We start from the raw sequence: 22643 nt of genomic DNA, 5'->3' as shown, positions 1-22643 counted from the left end.
GAGGTAGAGAGCAGGATACTTCTGGAGTGCCAGGGTGCCTGTCTGTTACTCCTCCTCCCTCTGTGTGTCTCCTTGAGAGGAAAGGGCACCAGGAGTGAGGTAGAGAGCTCTCACCCCACTTTTGCTTTTCCATTGATGATGAGCACCCATGGCTAAAGCAAAGAAGTGAAAATCCGAATGTATACCCAGCATTCACAGAGCTCTCTGCTGGACTGAGGGATGGGGGTTCTGCTCTTGACACTGAGGTAGATAAGTGCCACATGCTAGAGCCACCACAATAGTGAGAACAATGATGGACAGCTCAGCCTTTTGTTCTAGCCTAATAAGGACCTCTGGCACACCTGCCTGGTGTTCTTGTACTTCTTTCTGCAGGTTGACCTTGTAACTGATAGCTGAGTACATTGGGGTCGAGCAGGTGCCCGGCCTCCAGCAGTCTTCTGAGTACCAAAGAGCTCAGGTGTTTTTTTCCTTCTGGCTGCAGACACATATCAATGAAGTGCTCACCAGATTGTGTCCCTGAGTCTATTTGTAGCTAAGGTGATAATCTCTGCACTGGTGGAGGGTTTGGGTGAATGCTTTGCCAGTGCATCCTCTGTAGATCACAGGCTTGTTCCTCAGAGATAGTGCCAGTGTAGAGGGGCACAATGTGTGGCCTCTTCTTCATTGAGGACGCATGGGTACGGGTAGTGCCTACAGAAGAGACGAGAAAAAATGGTGAAGATAGAAAGAAGCAAAGTGTTGATATTAAGGCTCATCTGAGAACAGTTGAGCACAACTTTGCTTCCTGGGTTGCTGGTCTCTCCCCCATCATCACAGGAATAGTCCTGATTGTCCCCACCCAGCTTGATGACCCTTGCGTTAATGGGAGAAAGGAACCCAATGTCTAACCTCTGCTAATCCTGTCCATCTCAGCCCTATGATGAGTAGATTTTTCCTGCAATGAGATAAAGAAAAAGTTTGAATATGATGGGAATGGGTGCTGGAGTAATCTGTCATCATGCATAACTATATAAAATGGTGAACTGTCCCCAGTGAGTGAGTAGGAAGTGCAGTGGGCAGGAAGGATTAGTAATTTGGAAAAAAGAGTTGATTATAAGCCATTAAATGGATATGATGAATGTTTATTTTTTATTCACTCACAGGATGAGGGCATCGCTGCCTAGGCAGCATTTAGTGCCCATCCCTAATTGCCCAGAGGGCATTTAAGAGTCAACCACATTGCTGTGCGTCTGGAGTCACATGTAGGCCAAACCAGATAAGGATGGTAGTTTCCCTCCCTAAAGAACGTTAGTGAACCAGATGGGTTTTTCCAAGAATTGACAATGGATTCACAGTAATCTTTAGACTCTTAATTCCAGATATTTTTTGAATTCAAATTTCATCTGCCGTGGAGCGATTCAAACCTTTGTCCCAATAATGTTATCTGGGTCTCTAGATTAACAGTCCAGTGATAATACCACTAGGCCATCGCCTCTTCTGCTGGGAATGTGATGCTGGGGTTTACAGTCCAACACCCTTGGTGACATGTGTGTGCATTGGCAGAGTTAGACTGAATGATATGAGTGTGAGATACCTAAGAGATGATGGTGTCACTTACCCTTGAGGAGCACGGGAGATCAATGACTCAATTTGACACTGGTTGCCATCCTTTTCGCCATTGTTTTTGCCATGCAACAACACCGACCTGTGCTGTAATTGTGCCTAGCCTGGTTGGGTATGATGTCATGGCATTTTGATTCTAATCACCAGAAAGAGGATATCCCGTCTTTCTGTGATCCCATCCAGCAACATGCGCAGGCATGTTCTGTGAAAGGGGGAGCTAACAGAGGCTTTTTTGCTCTTATCTCTTCTGCTGTAGGAGCAACCACCAAAAAACTGAGGGGATGATCCTGGCTGCAGCAACTGATGCAGTCTCTATCTGGCCTTTATATATGGTGCTAGATTCCTCTAGCAGAAAGTCTGCCAGTGGCAAGATCCTTCAGCTCTCTCACCTTACAATTTGCCAAGTAATTCGCACAACATCTTGCTTCCATAGATAATCAACTAAGAAGCATGTGATTGGGTGAGATAATTCAATCATTGGTGGATATGAAGCCATCCAATAAATTTGCTATTATGGCTTACCCTACAATGGGAAAAATTTACTCATACATGTGTAATGATTGTTTAAAGAAGTACTCTGCAATATGATTTCAAAATAGCCAGAAGTATGACACTGACACCATTGATGAAATTGGACAAATTTTGGAAGACATGTAACAAATAAAAGTAATGCTGACCAGCCATTTTGCAGGTAATTCTTGACCTAGTTCTGTCTAAAATGTCAGTCCTTCATGGTCTTCTCAATATAATCTATTTCTGGTTGTTGCTATAGCTTATCATTAACATTCACATTGCATGCTGAATTTTACCAGGTTTCCAACAACCATAGTGACTTATTAGCTTCCTTGAGTCATACAGCCATACAGCACAGAAACAGCCCTTTTGGTCCAACCGGTCCATGCCGACCATAATCCTGAACTAAATTAATCCCACCTCCTGTGCTTGGCCCATATCCCTCCAAACATTTCTTATTTGTGTATTTATCTAAATGTCTTTTAAACATTGTGACTGCACCCACATCCACTATTTCCTCTGAAAGTTCATTCCACACACGAAGCACCCTGTGTATAAAAAAATTGCCCCCATGTCTTTTTTAAATCTTTCTACTCTCACCTTAAAAATATGCCTCCTAGTGTTGAAATCCCCCACCCTAGTGAAAAGGCACTCGCATATACCTCATCTATACCCCTCTTTCAGGTCACCTCTGAACCTTCTGTGTTCCAGTGAAAAAAATAGTCCCAGCTTATCCAACCTCTCCTTATAACTTAAACCCTCCATTCCCGGCAACATACTGGTAAATCCCTTCTGAACCCTCTCCAGCTTAATAATATTCTTCCTATAACAGGGACACCAGAACTGGACACAGTACTCCAGAAGAGGCCTCACCAACATCCTGTACAACCTCAACATAATATCCTAACTCCCGTACTAAAAGGGCTGAGCAATGAAGGCAAGCATGCTAAAAGCCTTCTTAACCACCCTATCTATACGTGATGCAAACTTCAAAGAATTATGTGCCTGAACCCCGAGGTCTATCTCTTCTACAATACTGCCCAAGGCCCTACTTTTAATTGTATAAGTCTTGGTCATTGTTTGTTTTACTAAACTGCAATACCTCACAATTATCCAAATTAAACTCCATTCTCTACTCTTAAACCCATTGACCCAATTGATCAATATCTTTTGTAATCTCAGATAATCATCTTCACTATCCACTATAACACCAATGTCGGTGTCATCCACAAACTTACTAACCATGCTTTCTATAATCTCATCGAAATATTTGTATAAATGACAAACTAAAGTGGACCCAGCAGGTCAAAGGCCTCCAGTCTGAAAAACAACCCTCTACCATCACTCTCTTTCTCCTGACGTTAAGTCAATTTTGCGTCCAATTGGCAAGCTTACTCTGAATCCCATGTGATCTGACTTTACTAATTAGTCTACCATGTGCAACTTTATCACAGGCTTTAGTAAACAATGTCTACCACTCTGTCCTCATCAATCTTCGTGGTTACTTCCACAAAAAAGTTCAATCAAGTTTGTGAGACATGATTTCCCTCATACAAAACCATACAGACTATCCCTTATCATTCCTTGCCTCTCCAAGTGCATGCAAATCCTATCTTTCAGAATCACTTCCAACAACTTACCCACCACTGAAGTCAGACTCACAGGTCCATAGTTCCTTACATCCTTTCTTAAACAAGGGCACAACATTAACCACTCTTCAGTCATCGACACCTCACCCATATTTATAGATGATACAAATTTTTCTGCAAGGGTCCATGCAATTTCCTCCCTAACTTCCCATAAAGTCCTTGGATACACTAGATCAGGTCCTGAAGATTTATTCACCTTTATATTTTCTAAGACGGCCAGCACATTCTCTACTGTAATGTGAACTGTTTTCAAAACATCAATATTTATTTCCCTGAGTTCTCTAGCCTCCAATTCTTTCTCCATAGCAAAAACTGATGCAAAATATTCAGTTAATATCTCTCCCATCTCCTGAGGTTCAACACAAAGGTGACTTCTTTGATTTTTTTCTCACTCTAGTTGCCCTCTTGCTCTTAATGTACTTGTAGAATCTCTTTGAATTATCCTTAACCTTATTTGCCAAGGCTATCTCATGTCCTCTTTTTGCTTTCCTGATCTTTCTCTTAGGAATGTCCCAATACTTTTTATACAGTTTAAAAGATTCATTTGAACCCAGTTGTTTATATGATTCTTTTTGTATTCTTGACCAGAACCTCAATATCTTTAGTCATCCATTGTTCTTTAATCCTACCAGCGTTACCTTTCACTCTAAGAGGGACATAGTGATCTGAACTCTCGTTATCACATTTTGAAAGCCTCCCACTTATCGGACATCCCTTTATTTGCAAAGAGTCCACTCCAATCAATTTTTGAAAGTTCTTGTCTCCTGCCATTAAAATTTGCCTTAAAAACAATTATTTTTGCGGAAGGCTTATCCTTTCCCATAACTATTTTAAAACAAGCAGAATTATGATCTCTAGAACCAAAGTGTTTCCCTATTTTCACTTCAGTAACTTGCCCTGTTTTATTATCCAAGGGAAGGTCAAGTTTTGCTCCTCTAGTAGGAACATTTACATATTGAGAGAGAATTTTTTCTTGAACACATTTAACAAATTCCTCACCATTCAAACCTTTAACACTACGGTAGTCCCAGTCAATGTTTGGAAAATTAAAATCACCTACAGTTAGCATCTGAAGCTGAGAACATTGAGCTATCAGTCCTGGCCATCCCTCAGCCAAGTTGCTGTAATAGCTACAATGCTCCAATCCTATTTTCCTAAATATGCCCTGAGTTCATCAGCTTTATCTTGCATTGAAATAAATGCAGTTTCATTCTTCAGAGTTACTTCATTCTCTGACTTGTTCATGTCTGTCTTTTCCAATTGTCCTTTTCAAATTCAAAACCATTCTCATCTATCTTTCTATTTACTCAGCTACTTAGGATCCCTAAATACCTTCTCTCTAATAGTTTACAGTCTTGTTAATAGAGTTAGCAAATTTTCCCACAAGGATATTGATCCCTTTCCAGTACAGGTGAAACCCATCCTTTTTGAACAGGTCTTTTCTGATCCTGAATAAATCACAATGATCCAAGAACCTGAATTCCTGAACATTACACCACCTTTTCAGCCATTGATTTGTCTCATTTACCCTTCCATTTTTTCTTTCATTTGCGCTTGGCACTGGGAGTAAACCAGAGGTTACTACTTCTGAGGAGAGAGATAGTAGGAACTGCAGATGCTGGAGAATCTGAGATAACAAGGTGTAGAGCTGGATGAACACAGCAGGCCAAGCAGCACCAGAGGAGCAGGAAAGCTGACGTTTCGGGCCTAAACCCTTCTTCAGAAATGGGGGAGGGGAAGGGGTTTCTGAAATAAATAGGGAAAGTGGGGGAGGCGGATAGAAGATGGATAAAGGAAAGAAGTAAGCGCGGAGGCGGAGGCGGCAGGAAAACTGTTCAACATCCAAGTTTGAGCGGTAATATGGCTGTAGTACCTGGTTTGCTTCAGGACGTGGTCTTCTTTGAGGTTCTGTTTTTTAATTTTCTAGCTAACCTCTTATTCACTCTGTAAAGCCTTAATTTTTTTCTCTATGTCATTCCTAGCAATGTATAAAATAACTTCCAGTTTCTCACTCTTCCCTTTAACAATATGCTTTAAACGTTTTGAGACATTCTTAATCCTGGCACCAGGAAAGCTACCTATTATTCTAGATTCACGCACACTGCTGCAGAATCTCCTGTCTGTGCCTTTGACAGGAGGGTCCCCTATAACAATTATTGTTTTAAATTTTGTCAAACGCCACCTAATATAAGATTCATTCTTCGTGCCCAAGATCTGACTGTCTCTTCTATTCTCTTCTAAGACACTATCCTTTTCAACAGTACCCAAAACTGAGTATCTGTTTGAGAAAGGAAAAGCCACTGGAGACTTCTGAACATCCTTCTTACCTTACCTAACAGTCATCCATCTATTTGACTGATCCTGCTGTGTAAACACTTTTCTAAATCTACTAGCCAGCTAACTGAATGTCTCTTGTATATCCTCAATGTCATTTACCCTAAAAAGGAAGCAGCATACAACAGCACCTTATATATAAAATAAACTATCTTCCTTTACCCAAGGAGTTAATATTAAGCATGCAAAAAATGAGAATTTTTTTAAAAAATCAAATGTAAAAATCTTAAATAAAATCAACCACTTAGCTGGACAATTGAATTAAAACAAAAAGTCTCTTGCTCAAGTGGTCCAGCAGACAGCTTTCAATCTTCTGATCAAAAAAATCTCACACCAGAGCCATTCAAGTGTAGGCCTCTTCAAAACCTCCGTAAACACAACTTCATTTAAAAAAAACTCTCCTCCGTGATTTTAAAATAATCTCTTTAGCGATGTTAAGGAAACTCTCTTCCATGCGTATAATTTTATAGAAAAAACACCCGAGCCATCCACTGGTAGGTATCTCCAAAAGGTCCATTAACTGAACTCAGTTTGAAAAAAAAAGCGTACATTTTTAAAAAAAATTTTTGGGGTTTTTTTTGTGATTTTGCTTGTTAACGAACCAAAAATGAATCAAAATAAAAATCTTGTACTACTGAAATGTAATAACTGTAAGAAATCAAAAAGTAAATCTAGAAATAAACCTTCAATCTCAGGAGCAGCTGCAAGATCCATGCTGCTCTCAGTCCACGATTTTAGGATGACTCCCAATGACTTTCCATTTTTCTAATCTTTAGTTTCATACTTTAGCCCTTTGAACTAAAGATTAAAATATAAGATACATGAAAAAGTTAAATTTGAAGCCTCTCTAACACTACAAAATTCTTTTCCTTCTGCATCTGTCATGCTCAACACTACTATAAATGAGCACACTGATGAGAATGAGCAAAATGTTAAACTACTTTATTGTCAATGCATTCAATTTGTAATAAGCTTATATTTAGCATTTTTAAAATGAACATTCAAACTGTTAATCCACATCAGCCTTACCTTAAGTCGTTTAGACCATTGATCTTTCCATTTTTCAGCTAAACACCCATTAAAGAGCATCAATCTGTGAAAATCAGAAAGGAAAGCATCAGAATGAAATTTACAAAACAGATGGTCCAAATAAATAATCTTCCATCTTACAAGACTAAAACCTACTTCTTAATCAATTCACAACTGTAATGGATACTTTTTAGGCAACGTTGACTTTTATGTGACAAAATATTTCAATGGTGTACAGTATTGACGTTTTATGTACAGAGTTTGGCATTTTCCAGTGATTCAGGAAAGGATCTGAGAAATTTAGCAAAAAAGACTTCTAGAAATGAAGGACACAGTGCCTCAAATATCTTCATGATGGCAATAAAAGAAATCTTTTTGACTTTCTGAATTTTTGCTTTCTATTTTTTATGGTTTCATCAGCAAATTTCAGTATGCTTCCTCTGCTCCTACATAAAAATGATTAATGTGACAGTAAACAGAAATGACCTTAGAACAGAAACCTTGCGGAACTCCATGACCCACTTGCTTCACATAATTTTTTTTAGCTCCTAATTTCATTTTCCTCTACTCTAACCAATTTGGTCAGTTTTAGACCCCTTCAACCATTAGTGTCAAGTGGATGTTTCATCTCAGCATCCATTTGATTAATCAGTTATATTGTAACAAAATAACTTGGGTTTTGAAGACAAGCAGTTTTCTTTTCTCCTCTACAATAACTGTTGGCTCATTATGTTTCTACCCAAGGATAGCCATTCTCCCGCACCACAAGCAACTTCGCTCCCACTTTGACCAATGGTTCTATTCATCAAGTTCTGGTGATCTTTTCAGATGTGGGCTTTTATTAAAAACAATTTTTCTTACACAAATAGTCATTCATAGAATTTCTGGGGAAATTTCAAGAAAGGTGGTACGGAAAAACCAGGGAACTATAGACTGGTGAGTCTGACATCGGTGGTGGCCAAGTTGTTGGAGGGAATCCTGAGGATATGCACGTATTTGGAAAGGCAAGGACTGATTAGGGATAGTCAACATGGCTTTGTGCATGGGAAATCGTGTCTCACGAACTTGATTGAGTTTTTTAAAGTAACAAAGAGGATTGATGAGGGCAGAGCGGTGGACATGATCTACATGGACTTCAGTAAGGAGTTCAGTAAGCGCTCCTCATGGTAGACTCGTTAGCCAGGTTAGATCACATGGAATATGGGGAGAACTAGCTACGTGGATACAGAACTGGCTCGAAAGTAGAAGACAGAGAGTTGTGGTGGAGGGTTGCTTTTCAGACTGGAGGCCTGTGACCAGCAGTGTGCTGCAAGGATTGGTGCTGGGTCCACTGACTTTCATCATTTATATAAAACATTTGGATATAAACATAGGAGATATGGTTAGTAAGTTTGCAGATGACACCAAAATTAGAGGTGTAGTGGACAGCTAAGAAGATTACCTCAAAATACAATAGAATCTTGATCAGATGGGCCAGTGGGCCGAGGAGTGGCAGATGGAGTTTAATTCAGATCAATGTGAGGTGCTGCATTTTGGAAAGGCAAATCAGGGCAGGACTTGTACACTTAAAGGTAATGTCCTGGAGAGTGTTGCTGAACAAAGAGACCTTGGAGTGCAGGTTCATAGTTCCTTGAAAATGGAGTCTCAGGTAGATAGGATAGTGAAGAAGGCATTTGGTATGCTTGCCTTTACTGGTCAGTGCATTGAGTACAGGAGTTGAGAGATCATGTTGCGGCTGTACAGGACATTGACTAGGCCACATTTGGAATACTGTGTGCAATTCTGGTCTCCTTGCTATTTGAAGGACGTTGTGAATCTTGAAAGGGTTCAGAAAAGATTTACAAGGATGTTGCCAGAGTTGGAGGGTTTGAGCTATAAGGGGAGGCTATTTTCCCTAGAACATCGAAGGCTGAAGGGTAACCTTATAGAGGTTTATAAAATCATTAGGGGCATGAATAGGGTAAATAGACAAGGTCTATTTCCTGGGGTGGGGGATTCCAAAACTAGAGGCATAGGTTTAAGGTAAGAGGGGAAAGATTTAAAAGAGATCTAAGGGGCAACTTTTTCACTCAGAAGGTGAACTGCCAGAGGAAATAGTGGAGGCTGGTACAATTACAACATTTAAAAGGCATCTGGATGAGTAAATGAATTGGAAGGATTTGGAGGGATATGGGCCAAATGCTGACAAATGGGACAAGATTTATTTAGAATATCTGGTTGGCATGGATGAGTTGGACTGAAGGGTATGTGTCCGTGCTGTATATCTCTACGTCTATGACTCTAAATAGTTCCATTTACAGAAAGATATTTATTTTAACAGTTCAAGAAAAATTTTATAAGCAATGATTGCAATCAGGAACAAATGAAGAATTAGCAATAAATTACTGCATTCAGAATTTATTTAGTTAGTTTTTTTTATATAGGGGATTTGACTAACCATTGTGTCTCAGCTAAAATGGAATTCTTTATAAATACCTATTTTGAATAGAAAAGTCCTGGAAAAATTTGTTATGAAAGACAAATTGTTTACAAACAAAATGGATACGAGGAGTGGAATCGTAAAGGTACCTGAAAGACAAGAGCTATGGCAAGATTTGCAGCAGGATCATGCCAGACATCCAGCAAAGCCTATCTCGATGTTGGGATCAACTTGCTGCATTTTGCATCCATCTGCTGAGTGGTGAAGCAAATTCTCAATAGGCTGCAACGAATTGCCGATTAAGGTTTGCATAGCTTATTAAACGTCTTATTAATAGCAAATCTCACCTCATTAATATGCACATTCCTTTCTTACAATATGCATCAAACAAATTAGGCATATGGAATTCTCAACATGGGAGTCAGAGCTGGTACCTCACTACCCTCCATGAAGAACTTCAGTGTTGCTCAGCACCAAACAGTAACTCAAGCTATGACCCATAGGCACCAGTTGCACACACTCTTCATCCACAGATATTGGCATCTGACATTTGCCAACCCCTCACAATCCTCATGGCATCTCTCCAGTCTACTTCCAGGTTGATTAGGAAGCATAGAGATGCCTTTCAGGACATACTGGCAATTAGCATTGAAAGGCTACTGCATGGACATTTGCACCAACAGACACACACACAGCTCACACATTAGACCAGGCCCATGTCAGGACGAGCCTTTCTGCTCCTATGATGCTGCTTGGCCTGCTGTGTTCATCCAGCCCTGCACCTTGTTGTCTTGGATTCTCCAGCATCTGCAGTTCCTACTATCCATGTCAGGACTGCTGGCTTGTTTTCTTAGCATTTGTTCACTTAGCACCTACCTGCATGTTCACAGCATCCCTGCTTTGTTTTGCTTTGCTTTGCCTTGTTTTGCCTTGCTGTGCTAATTAGCGCGGTCACACAACCAAGCTGTGTGCCTTGTGAGCAGCAGTCTTCAGTCAAGATGCGTACATCTTGCTGAACGGAGATACCCTATGTCATTCTCACACCTAATCCATGTGCCATCAGCACATTGTGTGGCAAGCAAGTAGCCATATCTCAGTCTTGGGGGAGTAGATTTCACTGAAGTCCGTGGAGGTAGCTATCAGTTGGGGGTCTCAGCATAGTCAGTCAAGGGCAAGCTCCAATAACAGTCGAGGAAATTGATTACAGTCAGGCATCCAGTCGAGGTGATCTCGGACAGGGGCAAGATTTTTGCTCCAAGACTCCAAGCACAGTGATCAACATCAGAACGCTAATCACAACACTGATTTCTGGTTCTGTAAGTCACTGTTGTGCATGCACTTTGGTAGCCCAGGCAGCTGCAAAGAAAATTAGAGGGAATGCTGATGGGGGGTCCATGCCTCTGCAGTCCAGGAACTGGGTCACTGTCGGTCCCATTGCTTTATAACCTACTTTTGGGAGTAGGGCTAATACAGTCATCGGTCAGGGATCTGGGCGCTTCTCATCTAGGGCTGTTCGGTTAGGTTGTTCAATGAGGTAAGCCATGCTCAGTGTAGTGGTTGGAATGAAATCAGCCAGGTGGACCTCATAGGATATGAGTTCCCTGACTGAGGTTGTTAACCAGGTCCAATCAGGGAGTCCTGGCTGACAGACATAAACAGGAGTGTCAGGGATTCTGCTCACTCTAGAAGCCAGCTCTGAGCTGACACAGGCAAATGCGAGGTGATGCATTTTGGAAGATCCAATTCAAGAGCAAACTATGCGGTAAATGGAAAAGCCCTGGGGAAAGTTGATGCACAGAGAGATCTGGGTATTCAGGTCCATTGTACCCTGAAGGTGGCAATGCAGGTTGATAGAGTGGTCAAGAAGACATACGGCATGCTTTCATTCATCAGATGGGGTATTGAGTACAAGAGTTGGCAGGTCATGTTACAGTTGTATAGGACTTTGGTTCGACCACATTTGGAATACTGCGTATAGTTCTGGTCGCCACATTACCAAAAGGATGTGGATGCTTTGGAGAGGGTGCAGAGGAGGTTCACCAGGATGTTACCTGGTGTGAAGGGCACTAGCTTTGAGGAGAGGTTGAGTAGATTAGGATTATTTACATTAGAAAGACGCAGGTTGAGGAGGGACCTGATTGAGGTCTACAAAATCATGAGAGGTATAGACAGGGTGGATAGCAAGAAGCTTTTTCCCAGATTGGGGGACTCAATTACTAGGGGTTACAATTTCAAGGTGAGAGGGGAAAAGTTTAAGGGAGATATGCGTGGAAAGTTCTTTACGCAGAGGGTGGTGGGTGCCTGGAACGCGTTACCAGCAGAGGTGGTACAGGCGGGCACGATAGCATCATTTAAGATGTATCTAGACAGATACATGAATGGGCAGGGAGCAGAGGGATACAGATCCTTGGAAAATAGGCGACACGTTTAGATAGAGGATCTGGATCGGCGCAGGCTTGGAGGGCCGAAGGGCCTGTTCCTGTCCTGTAATTTTCTTTGTTCTTTGTTCTTTGAGTCAGTGTCATGTACTATGCAAATGTAAATAAAGGGCGATGTGGTGACAGGATACTAGCCTTTGTGGAGTTACTTCAGTCAGTCCATTGGGTCTGTGCATAGAAGCTAAGGGGAAAGGAAGATGGAGGGGACAAAGGGGTTTGTTCCTGCAGGGAGGTCATTCGGGAGCTTATTCATTTGTGTTGGGGGCTGTAGGCTGTGGGGGAGGAGCGATGACAATTGTAAAGAGGGGCAATTGTATTTGTAAGAAAGAATATGGTAAAGCATGGCTGGAAACATGGTAATGTGGGAGGGGCATTCATTCACATTATGCAGCTCTCTGGCGTCACGGGGAAGACAGCATACGACCACAGCTGGCATGGTCACCTCATCTTCTTTGGGATGGGGAGAAAGGTGAACTAATAATGGCACATAAAGACCGGTTGGTTAGGGGTCATGGGAAGAGCTATCAGTTCGGGACCTCACCAATGCATTGAGGTGGTGGCTGGAAGCCACTGGCCGATGAGCATTCACTGTCACCATCCAGAATGCAGGAATTTGAGAAAATGGATGTGACCACAATGGAGTGAGGTAAATATCTTTATGTAAGAAAGGGACTGCAAGATGCACTGATATGAAGCCCTTTAAAGGGAAACAACATTATCCACAGGTCCATATACTGTACGGAACTCAGACCTGCAGGGTCCCTAATCACTTGCTTCCTAATGCATTTGCTCCCTGTGTGCTGACACCTCCCTGCCCTAGACATTGTGAATAAGAGGCATACAAACTCCAAACATTAATTCCATTTCTCTCTCCACAGATCCTATCTGACTTGCTGAGTTTCTCTAGCAATTCCTGTTTTAATTCCAGACATTGCTGACAACTTCATTAAACCAACTCTTTTGGACACAAGAAAACGGGGATATTTTAGGATGCGGGGCAATGGTATTAGCAGAACCCATAAACACATATACACCCTTGCTTCATCATGCTGCAGCAGGCTCTGAACATTGGCATCAATCCATTGTCATATTACATCCATTGTACATCCCAAATGGACGTGCAATTAGGTTTCACACTGCCACAGTCATGGCTACACAGAGACTCAAACAAATGGATGTAACATAAAACCAATCAAATTATACAAACATGTTAACTTATCTACAGCACACTGTCACTTGAGCAACCAAAGTGTCCTCAATTTGTGTTTCTTTCTTTTCCTCCAACTACCTCTTTGTGTTGTCCCAGGTTACGTAGTTGGGGTGGAAAGTGCCTGCTCATCAAACGGGCCCTTCTTGGCTTGAACTTCCAGTGGTTGGGGAAGAGCAGATAGGGTGGAGGTAGATGACAAACGTTCTCTGAGTGTCCTAAGAGAAGACTTCTGAAGGACTTGTGTGTGGTTCCTCCTCCAGCTCGATGCCTCCTAACACTGCCCTGTCTCCTTGTGGGTGTGTACCAGCTTCCCTGTCCCGCTGCCTTCAGTCCTGACGATCAACAGCTGTGGTGAAGGAGTGAAGTTGTGTGCGCCTCTTCAGCAGGCACTAAGGGTGCTGGATCTGGATCCATCACAGCTGCCAACCTGTCCAAGGAGGCATGCTTAGGGCAGCTGGGTCCCCAGAGTTTGGCAGCACTTCTTTGCAATGAATGCATTGTGAGACACATACCTCTCTGTTGCTCCTATACTCTCTGTGCATATGCCTGATGTCCCTGACTGCCAATACCATAGGGCCGTCTCCTATGTGAGCCTGAACATGTGCAGCAGCCAAAGGACCATGACTTCCTCAGCCAGCTGTGTAGCTGTCACAATGAGATGCTCACCAGCATGTACTCCCAAACCTTTCAAGGCTGATGTTCCCACCAAATGTCAGAACCTTATCTAGTTGAAGTGCAGGTGGCAACATTGCTTATGCTTCCTCTGAGGCTCAGTACTCTCATCATAAGAGGCCAAGAAGGTGCCTACTGGTTGAGGAGGCCATTTCTCCATGGAGATCATGGAGATCAAGACACAGGTGACAGGAGACAATGCGGCCAATGGTTAGAAGTGGTGTGCAATGAATGACACTGACAGTGGGTTACTGTGAGAGTTATAGTAGAATGAAGAATGCTCTTTACTCATTTGGTAGGATGTGGATGTCTCAATATCTCCTGAGGAGCAGTCACAATCTTCTCCTGCAAAGGAGTAGGATTCTGTCCTTGTAGGGTGTGAGGAGTCTGATGTTGGGCACCTCTCCACCTGTATGGACCATTACTGCCCTATTGTGAGTTGTCTGTTCCTAGAATGAGAGTAAGGAGAGATTGAGTGAGATGAGAAGTGGGTGGCACAGCTTTTAGTGCTGTTACAGGTGATTACAAGGTGGTGAGGTGTTCTGAGGGAGTGTATAGGCAGTGCAAAGGATGTGCAAAGGTGGTACGGAAGGTTGATGGGGATGAGATTGGTGGGGGAAAGTGTGACAGGCAATAGTGAGAGTGACAAAGCTTGAGCCTTGATGGAAGATTTGTGCAGTAGCAGAGATAGAGTGAACACGAGGAATCAGACGAAGACTGTGGCACTTACCTGGCACAGCATACCCTGACCTTCTTGAACATTGAATGGTCATTCCTCCACAAAGTAGAGGCAGCACTGATCTGGATGACAACCTAGGACCAGGCAACCAGAGTCTGATGTCCTGGCCTCCTCTGCTGGTCCTCCAGGAAAACAATATCACCAATCAGAGCAGTTTTGGAATGCCTGTTTTTGTCCAGGTGCACAGCGACTTTTTAAAAATGTTGCAGGCACCAGGGACGTTGGTCTTTCAATGGATATCTGCTGATATCTGGGAATGGCATGTGGTAGGATAGTCATTGAATCAGATGAAAGGGCTTCCATTAGAGGATGGCATAGGTAGTTAATGAGGAAGATACGGTGAGAAATCTTAGTCGGCCTTGTGTTGCAAGAAGCCTCCAAAAACTGTCATTTAGCCAAATAAGTTTCAGCCACATATAACAAAAAAATGAAAATCATAAATATTTTAATTTTGATGTGGTGAGAATTATTATTGGGTAAATACCCAATTGAGGGTGTTAATACTTTGATGGGAGAAATACTCTGGTAATCAAGTTCCACTATTTCACCAGGCTCACGATTTGTAAAAATATTTTGATACAATCACCAGAATAGACAAATCATTCCCCTTTGTGCTACTATCAAGAATAAAAGAGACTTTCACCATTCTTTACTGAACTCAAAATAATCCTTTTATTATTGCGCAAAATTCATTCTGACCATCTAAGGTCTGCAAAAACAAATCAATTCCAGAAAAGATTACTAGGCAACCACAAAGCTCAGAGGCCACATTGTCTTTTCATAGCCAGATTTTCCAGCAGTTGAGGCCCATAAAACCTATCTCTCATCTCCCTAAAAGCTTTGCTTGACTTTTTTCTAAAGTCACTTGATTTTTTGTAAACAGCATACAAACATAGGAGGAATTGTTGACCTCATTTTACAAGAAACCACATGGTAAAACATTTTCCATTTTGGGAATGTCAACAGTTCCGTATCTTCCAGTTTGTGCACAATCCTTAAATATAAATATGTATTCCATAAAAATAAATATGTATTCCCAATAAGGGAATGAGATTCCACTATGATCAACCAGAGTAAAGATGAAGCAATTTATCACTTCCATTTAAACCCGTGTTATTAATCATCACCCACAGGGAATGAATCGCTAACCCTGATAATCAAAATCCAAACACAATATTCAGCTGTTAGTCAACTTGGTAGCAATTTTCCAATAACCAGATAGTCATTTCTTCAGCATGCCTAGCAATTGTACCTTTGGGCCTTGTAGCTCCATGGGAACTAAAAAATCCAATGAGCAATTCTCTTGGAATCCTCCAAAAGTATCCTTTGAATTCAGATTTCTCATTAGATAGCCTACCCATTTGCCCAAATATCCGTGGATTGAAGATTGGCCCATTCTGTCATATCAAGATCCATGGCAGAATGGATAAATAAATAAAGTTAAAAGTGCAGTCTCCAGAGGATGGAATACTGTATTCTTGGCGTCTCTGACCTTGAAGAGGTTATTTGAATGTTTAAAGTCAGGTATTTGAAAGCTCCAGGAAAATGCTACTCTATTAGATTTTCCAGACATGGAGTTGAAGTGACAGTTAAGTTAAGTCTATTGAGATGTTAGTAAAAGAAATGTTTTCTCTGGTGTGAGTATTCTCTGGTGTGAGTAATGTAGAAGAGGTGTTTCTGGGTACTGTCAAGGGAGTACTTTGGGATTAATGGGATTATATTTCTACCATGTGATTCAAAATCTTTAAAGGCATATTACATGTAAATAGTTTAGTCTATTATACTTTATTTTTGTTTCTTTAGCTTAATAAACTTTAGTTTTATTGATTAAACCAAATCTGAAAAATTGAGTGTTCATAGTTCAGTGACAGAGTCGCCTCAATAAAGCCAAATCAAAACAAAATATAATCTATTTCAGTTTTATCTGATTTGTTGAGTAATAATGTCAGCTGGGATCATAACAGTTTGAAAGGTTCAGTAATAATTAAGTGAATGAACAACATAAACAACTTAAAACATATCTGTTCCTCTTGCTATTCCTTTGGTGCTATCATCCCTATGCAATTATAGATATAATGTATACCCATGGAATGTGTGGTCTAAAAGTATCAGAGGGATTGTTAGCTACTGCAAGGTATAGAATGAAAAAATCCTAGTGCTAGGGTCTGGCTTGTAGTTGAAGCATGAAATCATCTATTGATGAAGACTTTATAGTATCAAAGGTGCTTATAGCCTGGCTTGGCTATCAAACTTGCAGTCAATGCTTATGGAGTTTGTTTGAAAAACAATGACACTTACCGTGAATGCAACACATAACACATAATGAGCAGATCATGGTTATGTGGCAGCTGAGGACATGAGCACGAAGAGTTGGTAAGGAGGGCTATGTGAGTCTGCAGGATAGGTGCCAATGACTTGAATGTCTCTAAAATCTCCACCACTGTGGTGATTTCATTGCAACCACTTCTGCTCACATCTTTTACTTTGGCTCGGATAACTAGCAAAAACAGGTGGACAGAAATAAAGTGAAACTCAAAGCTGATTTTCCAAAGCAAATAAGATTTCATATCACTACATTACCAAAAGGTTCTGTTTAGAGAATTTGACTCAATGTTTAACAATCAATATTCAAACATGTATTTTCCCCAGCATTAATTGTAGCTGGCATTTTTGGATATTAGTTAAAACTTTGTGCTAAATTTAGTTACCTTTTATATTCATTTAATCTTCCAACTTCAATTTGTTAATTTATTCCAAATTGTTTTGGTGATATCTCAATAGTTGTCACAATCAGAAACTGCAAGTTAGCTTTAATTCTGATGTTAAAAATGCAATGCATCACTATTATATTCTGATTTAATATCAGCTACATATCCTGAGCTTTATTTCCATTGTTAGAGTACATTGAAGACTTAGACTGATAGGTTTAAATCCCTCAAAAAAATCAAGGGGTATGGGAAAAGGGCAGAAACGTGGAGTTGAGATAGAAGGTCAGTCATGATTATACTGAATTGCAGAGCAGTTTTAAAGGCTTAAATGGTTTACTCCTGTTCCTATTCCTTAATTATATTATAGTAGTTCTCATAGTATTTTGTTATAAATTGCATGTGAACTCCATAGACAATTTTGGTCTCCTTGTTTGAAAAAAGGATATAATTCCATTCGAAACAGTTCAGAAAAAGTTCAATTAACTCATTCCTCAGATGAAGAAGTTACTCTATGAAGAAAAACTAGACTGGCTGGGTCTGTATCCATTGGAGTTTAGAAGAATGAGAGGTGATCTTGATGAAACATATAAGATCCTAAGGGAAGTTTTCTGTTGTTGGGCAGACTAGAACTGGGGGACACATTTTAAAAATATGAAGTCTCTATTAAAACACAGATTAGGGGATTTATTTTCTCTCACAGACAGTTTAGTCTATGGAACTCGCTTCTTCAGAAAAATCATGAAGTCTACGTCATTGAATTTATTCAAGGCAAAGTTACATAGATTTTTGATAGACAAGAGAGTCAAGGATTATAGCGGAGCTGATAGGAAAGAAGTATTGAAATTACAACCAAATCAGAATGATCTTGTTGAATGACAGAGCCAACACAGAGGGCTGAATGGCCTATCCCTGCTCCTAACTCCATTATTCCTATATTAGAACAGTCTATTGTTTACTTGAATTTGAAACTAGTCCAAATAATATATCGAAGTTATCTCTCTTTTTCCTTTGTCTGTGTTTTAAATTTGTCATTAATTGAACACTGCACTTTGTGTAAGAAGTAGAAGTGCTACACTGGTGCAATAGTAGATGTTATGATGAATACAGAACTTTGGCCAGACCAAAAGGAATTTTGGCAATCACTGAGGCCATGTTATAATTGGGAGCATTTAATGTCAAATGTGAAAGACATTAAAAGTAACACTTTCATCTAGGTAATGAAACCCACACCCCTTCTCTTACTCAATCCAAAATTATTATAAAGCAAATTAGAGGTGTGCTTTTATCAACAGATCATGCTAACCCATGCCTCATTAATTTTAGGTTTATAATATCGCAATTTTAGTTTGATTTTCACTATATTGAGAGAAAGCATTTAATAAATTACCTTGTCCCTCAAAAAAACATGTTTTTATAACCTTGGGTAGAAATAAAATATGCTTGAGAGAAACCAAGCCTAAGACTGCAACATGCGTAAACATCCTGTTAATTAACATTTTGCAGCAAATAACATCAAGTTCAGAGAAAATTTTCACAAGACAATAGAAAGAATATTGCCTTTTGAGGAAATAAAATCCAAGCCATAAGATAAAGTTGCCAATGTTCTACAGACAACTGGTGGTGGTTTTAACCCAAACATCAACATGCCTCAAGCGAGGGGAGAGGTTGAGAAGGAGAGTCCTTCATGGTAATGTCGGCTGGCATAGGAATTTAACCTATGCCTACTTCAAACTGCATTGCAAACCAGCCATCTAGTCAACTGAGCAAACAGACCATCTCTAACACAATACAATGCTAATGAAAGTATAAAAATTCATGTCAAAATACAGTAAAAGAGGTTGGAGGATGGAAAGATGTTTATCTGTTAGATAAGAAAAGTGACTGAAAGTTTGTAAAAATGATCCAATTTATAATTTTTTGGATTATAAAATCACCAGGGACACTATTGCAATCAAACAGGCAACAGATTATCCTCTCTCCCCCAAATGTTGTCAATATTTGTACATAATCTGTAGTTTTATATGAAGTTTGGAGCTGTTAAAAAATGTGACGAGTGTAAATGCTGCCACCATCATTGTGTTTTTAAAGCCACCTGACAATAAATAGTTATCACTTACCATAGTCATAGTTCTTTTCCAAGTATGTTTTTAGTGTTGGTTTAATTTTTCTACATTTACAACGACCTGCCAAAAAAAAGTACAAATAATTTTAAGTGAACGGAAATGCGAATACTAGAGGTTTCAGTATGAATGCTCTGGCAAAAGCGCTAGTCTGTCAATCTTAACCGACCGTGAACAAATATTTTACAGTAGCGATCCAGGCAGTTTGCTTTAATGGGACAGATGGCAAAAAAATGCCCAAGTGTATTTTACAGAGGCAGGGCAACGCTAATAAATAACATACTGTCAAATTCAAATCAGCATGCATTTTTTTTACAAATCGTAGAATCCTGAGATTTGCGTTTTACTATACAACTGATAGTTGACGCTACGATGTAATCAGATGAGCTAAGAAGAAAGATGTAAAGTAGCGGTGGATTCTTTAAGAACTCGGTTTCTGAATAGACCATATCAATCGCGACAATGCTCGTGCCCTTTAAAGGAGCAAATCAGAATGGTAAGTAATTCTGAATGTATACGGAAAAGCAAAATTTCGGGAATGCTGAAAACCAGGTCACTATTCTGAAACGTTATCAATATCTCTTTCTCTACGGATGATGACAGACCGCAGGTTTTTTTTTAATCCAGTTTTATCTACCCTTTTTCTATGGGCAATAATATCGGTGTTTTTATAATAGAATTTCCCAATTAGTTACGTGTAAAATCTAACGTTTTGCGATCTTCGAACTTCTGCCAAGACGCAGGGTAGGCAGAATAAATGTTTACAAAAGAAACTTATAAATGTTTGTTCGAGAGCAGTAATCCTCCACTAACGCTTCGCACATACTTTTATCATTCTGATGTGACAGTAAGAACACTCCAAATCTTTACAAACCTTTTCCCCAGCTCCCTTACCACTCACCTGTGTTCCAACTCTTGCAGTCGGAAGGCTCCTGTACGATCATATCACGGGTGATGTCCATCCACATTGCATCTGGAAATTTGAAACAAAAACACAAGGCCATTTTTGGTTAAATTAATTCCACAAACTGCTTTCTCTGCAAACTGATAAGTGAATTGTAAACCACGATAACTCCTTGGAGTTGCAAGTCATGTTTTCGTCTAAGAGCATCAAGTGTTAGTGCATGATTTCTTCTCACTGAAATCGAAAACGTATCTTTTGTTGATTGAATTTAATTTGAGAGAAAACATAAAAAGGGAAATCACAGGTTGGTGCGTGATACGTTGCTTTTAAGGATTATTAACGCATTGTTACAAATATTAACAAAGCACTTCTCTGAAAGACAGGAAATCGTTCTCAGCCTCTCACCTGCAGGTCCATCAGTGACGATTGCCTCCGGAGAGATGCAAACTCCCCGATCATAGACAGGTAAGTCGTTGCATGCCAGACTTTCCGGCCAGTTGTGGTTATACCTTCTCATTATAGGTTCGCAACCGTCCCTTGCCCTCTGGCAAACTGACTTACACGGCTTGATGGGGTCGTGAAGGAACTCGAAGGTACAGATGGGTACGTACATTGCACAGAGAAAGAAGCGCAGCACTGGACTGCAATTAGTGTCCACCAGTTCCTGATATTGCTCTACTGCGAGAATAGCATTCTCCTGGGTGCTGTGATGAAGATGGTTGGGCATCCGAGTGATATTCCATGGCATTGTTTTACACATCGGGATTCTGACACGTTCGCAGGGTGCTCCCTGCGACAAGACAGTTGGTCCGAGCCAAAGGCAGAGAGCAGCAAACACTGGCAGCATCTTGCAAAGTGCGGACCGATTCCCCTGCTCTCCTCCAGTATATATATACTTCTTTTCAAATAAAAATAAAAAAAATCAGCGACTCAGATGGGGGAGGGGGGTGGTCAGGGGATGATAAATTCTTTGTCTGTATTTAAAGTGAGCGACCAATTAAGAGCTGACGATCAGGATGATAACAAATAAGAGGAGGTGCTCCTGTCGGATTTCGGCAATCCAGAACTATCAGGAGATTAACACAGCCACGACAGGGGCCATGGAAATGATGGGACGGCATCTAGCGTGCAATGCCTATCAGAAATGGGGTGTTCCTTTTCCAGTTACTTCCTTTGCTGGTATCTTTCATCTCTTTTTCCACCTACAGTGACATCACCTGCATCTGTTTCTTATTCCTTACGCATGACAATTTTTGAAACGCTCAATGTTTGCATATAGTTTCAGAGAGGTGCATGTTTACTCAGCACATTTGGCCTGAAATTTAAATCTTAAATATTACAATACAGAGCAAATAAAAATGAAATCCAGTCTTACTGATGAAGTGATTCAGCTACAATGATTCTTCTATAACTGCACCTCAGATGCGTTATGACGCGATACTTAATCCAGCGCTTCACCCGAAGCACGTTGAATCGTATGGGACAAGTGTAAAGAAGGACAAGTTTTTGAGGTAGAGGTTTCAATGCTGATCAAATCCAGCAAGTAACATTGGCCAAAAAACAGAAGAGAATCGACAGTAAAGGGCGATTGAATAATGTGGGCAAACCATAACAGAGCGTCACCGATAAACGGGAACAGAGTTGGGTGGAAATGCACTCGCAGAGTCGCATGAATACGTATTCATCGATAACACGTAGGGAACCGTCATTCCCCGTTGTAATAGTCCCATCGTTTCAGCAGTTATTCCAAATTCAATTTGTGACTCAACTTTTATTTTGCGCGGAAGAAAGTTACTCAGAACGACTTGTAATTTTATTAAACAGTATTTAAGTATACAACATTTAACAAATGTTGCCATCTTTTTGAAACGTGCATAGTGTGAAGATTTTAAAAGGTCAAGCTTTTCCGAAAAATAAATTACCATGGATTAAAAATACAAAATCATTTTATTTTATTATTCGTTCATGGGACGTAGAGGTAACCGGCTAAACCGGTATTATTGGCCATCCCTATTAGCCCCTGAGAAGGTGGTGGCAAACTGCGGGAGCCAGGAATAAACACTAATTTTAGAAAGGGAGCTCTGGATCTTTGACCTAGCCACAGTGAAGAAACAGCAATATGATTCTAAATCAGAATTGTGGGTGTCTTGGAGAGGAACTTGCAGGTGGTGGTATTCCCATACATCTGCTGCCCCTGTATTTCTCAGAGATAGCGGTCATGGTTTTAGAAGACGTTGTCAAAGGAGCCTGGGCAAGTTGCTGCAGTGCATGTTGTCTATGTATTGCTATGTTGCATTGTGGAGAAG

The 22643-nt window shown here is 40.5% G+C and overlaps 1 protein-coding gene across 1 annotated transcript in view; it reads right to left on the bottom strand.

Moving 5' to 3' along the window:
- The window catches only part of LOC109931252 (secreted frizzled-related protein 4), a 31212-nt gene extending 10019 nt beyond the window's left edge, over positions 1 to 21193 (bottom strand). The window contains exons 1-5 of the mRNA XM_020530587.2: positions 20743 to 21193; positions 20335 to 20406; positions 19431 to 19496; positions 16904 to 17102; positions 7128 to 7191 (exon numbers count right to left, since the gene is read on the bottom strand). Of these exons, the coding sequence (XP_020386176.2) occupies positions 7128 to 7191; positions 16904 to 17102; positions 19431 to 19496; positions 20335 to 20406; positions 20743 to 21184 (843 nt within the window). The 5' untranslated portion in view covers positions 21185 to 21193. The remainder of the gene's footprint in view (positions 1 to 7127; positions 7192 to 16903; positions 17103 to 19430; positions 19497 to 20334; positions 20407 to 20742) is intronic.
- Between the last annotated feature and the right edge of the window lie 1450 nt (positions 21194 to 22643).

This window comes from Rhincodon typus, chromosome 4 (assembly GCF_021869965.1).
Source record: "Rhincodon typus isolate 14 chromosome 4, sRhiTyp1.1, whole genome shotgun sequence".
In the NCBI taxonomy this organism is placed as follows: Eukaryota; Metazoa; Chordata; class Chondrichthyes; order Orectolobiformes; family Rhincodontidae; genus Rhincodon; species Rhincodon typus.
The sequence above is the reverse complement of the archived record's forward strand: the minus strand, read 5'-3'. Positions and strand labels throughout refer to the sequence as shown.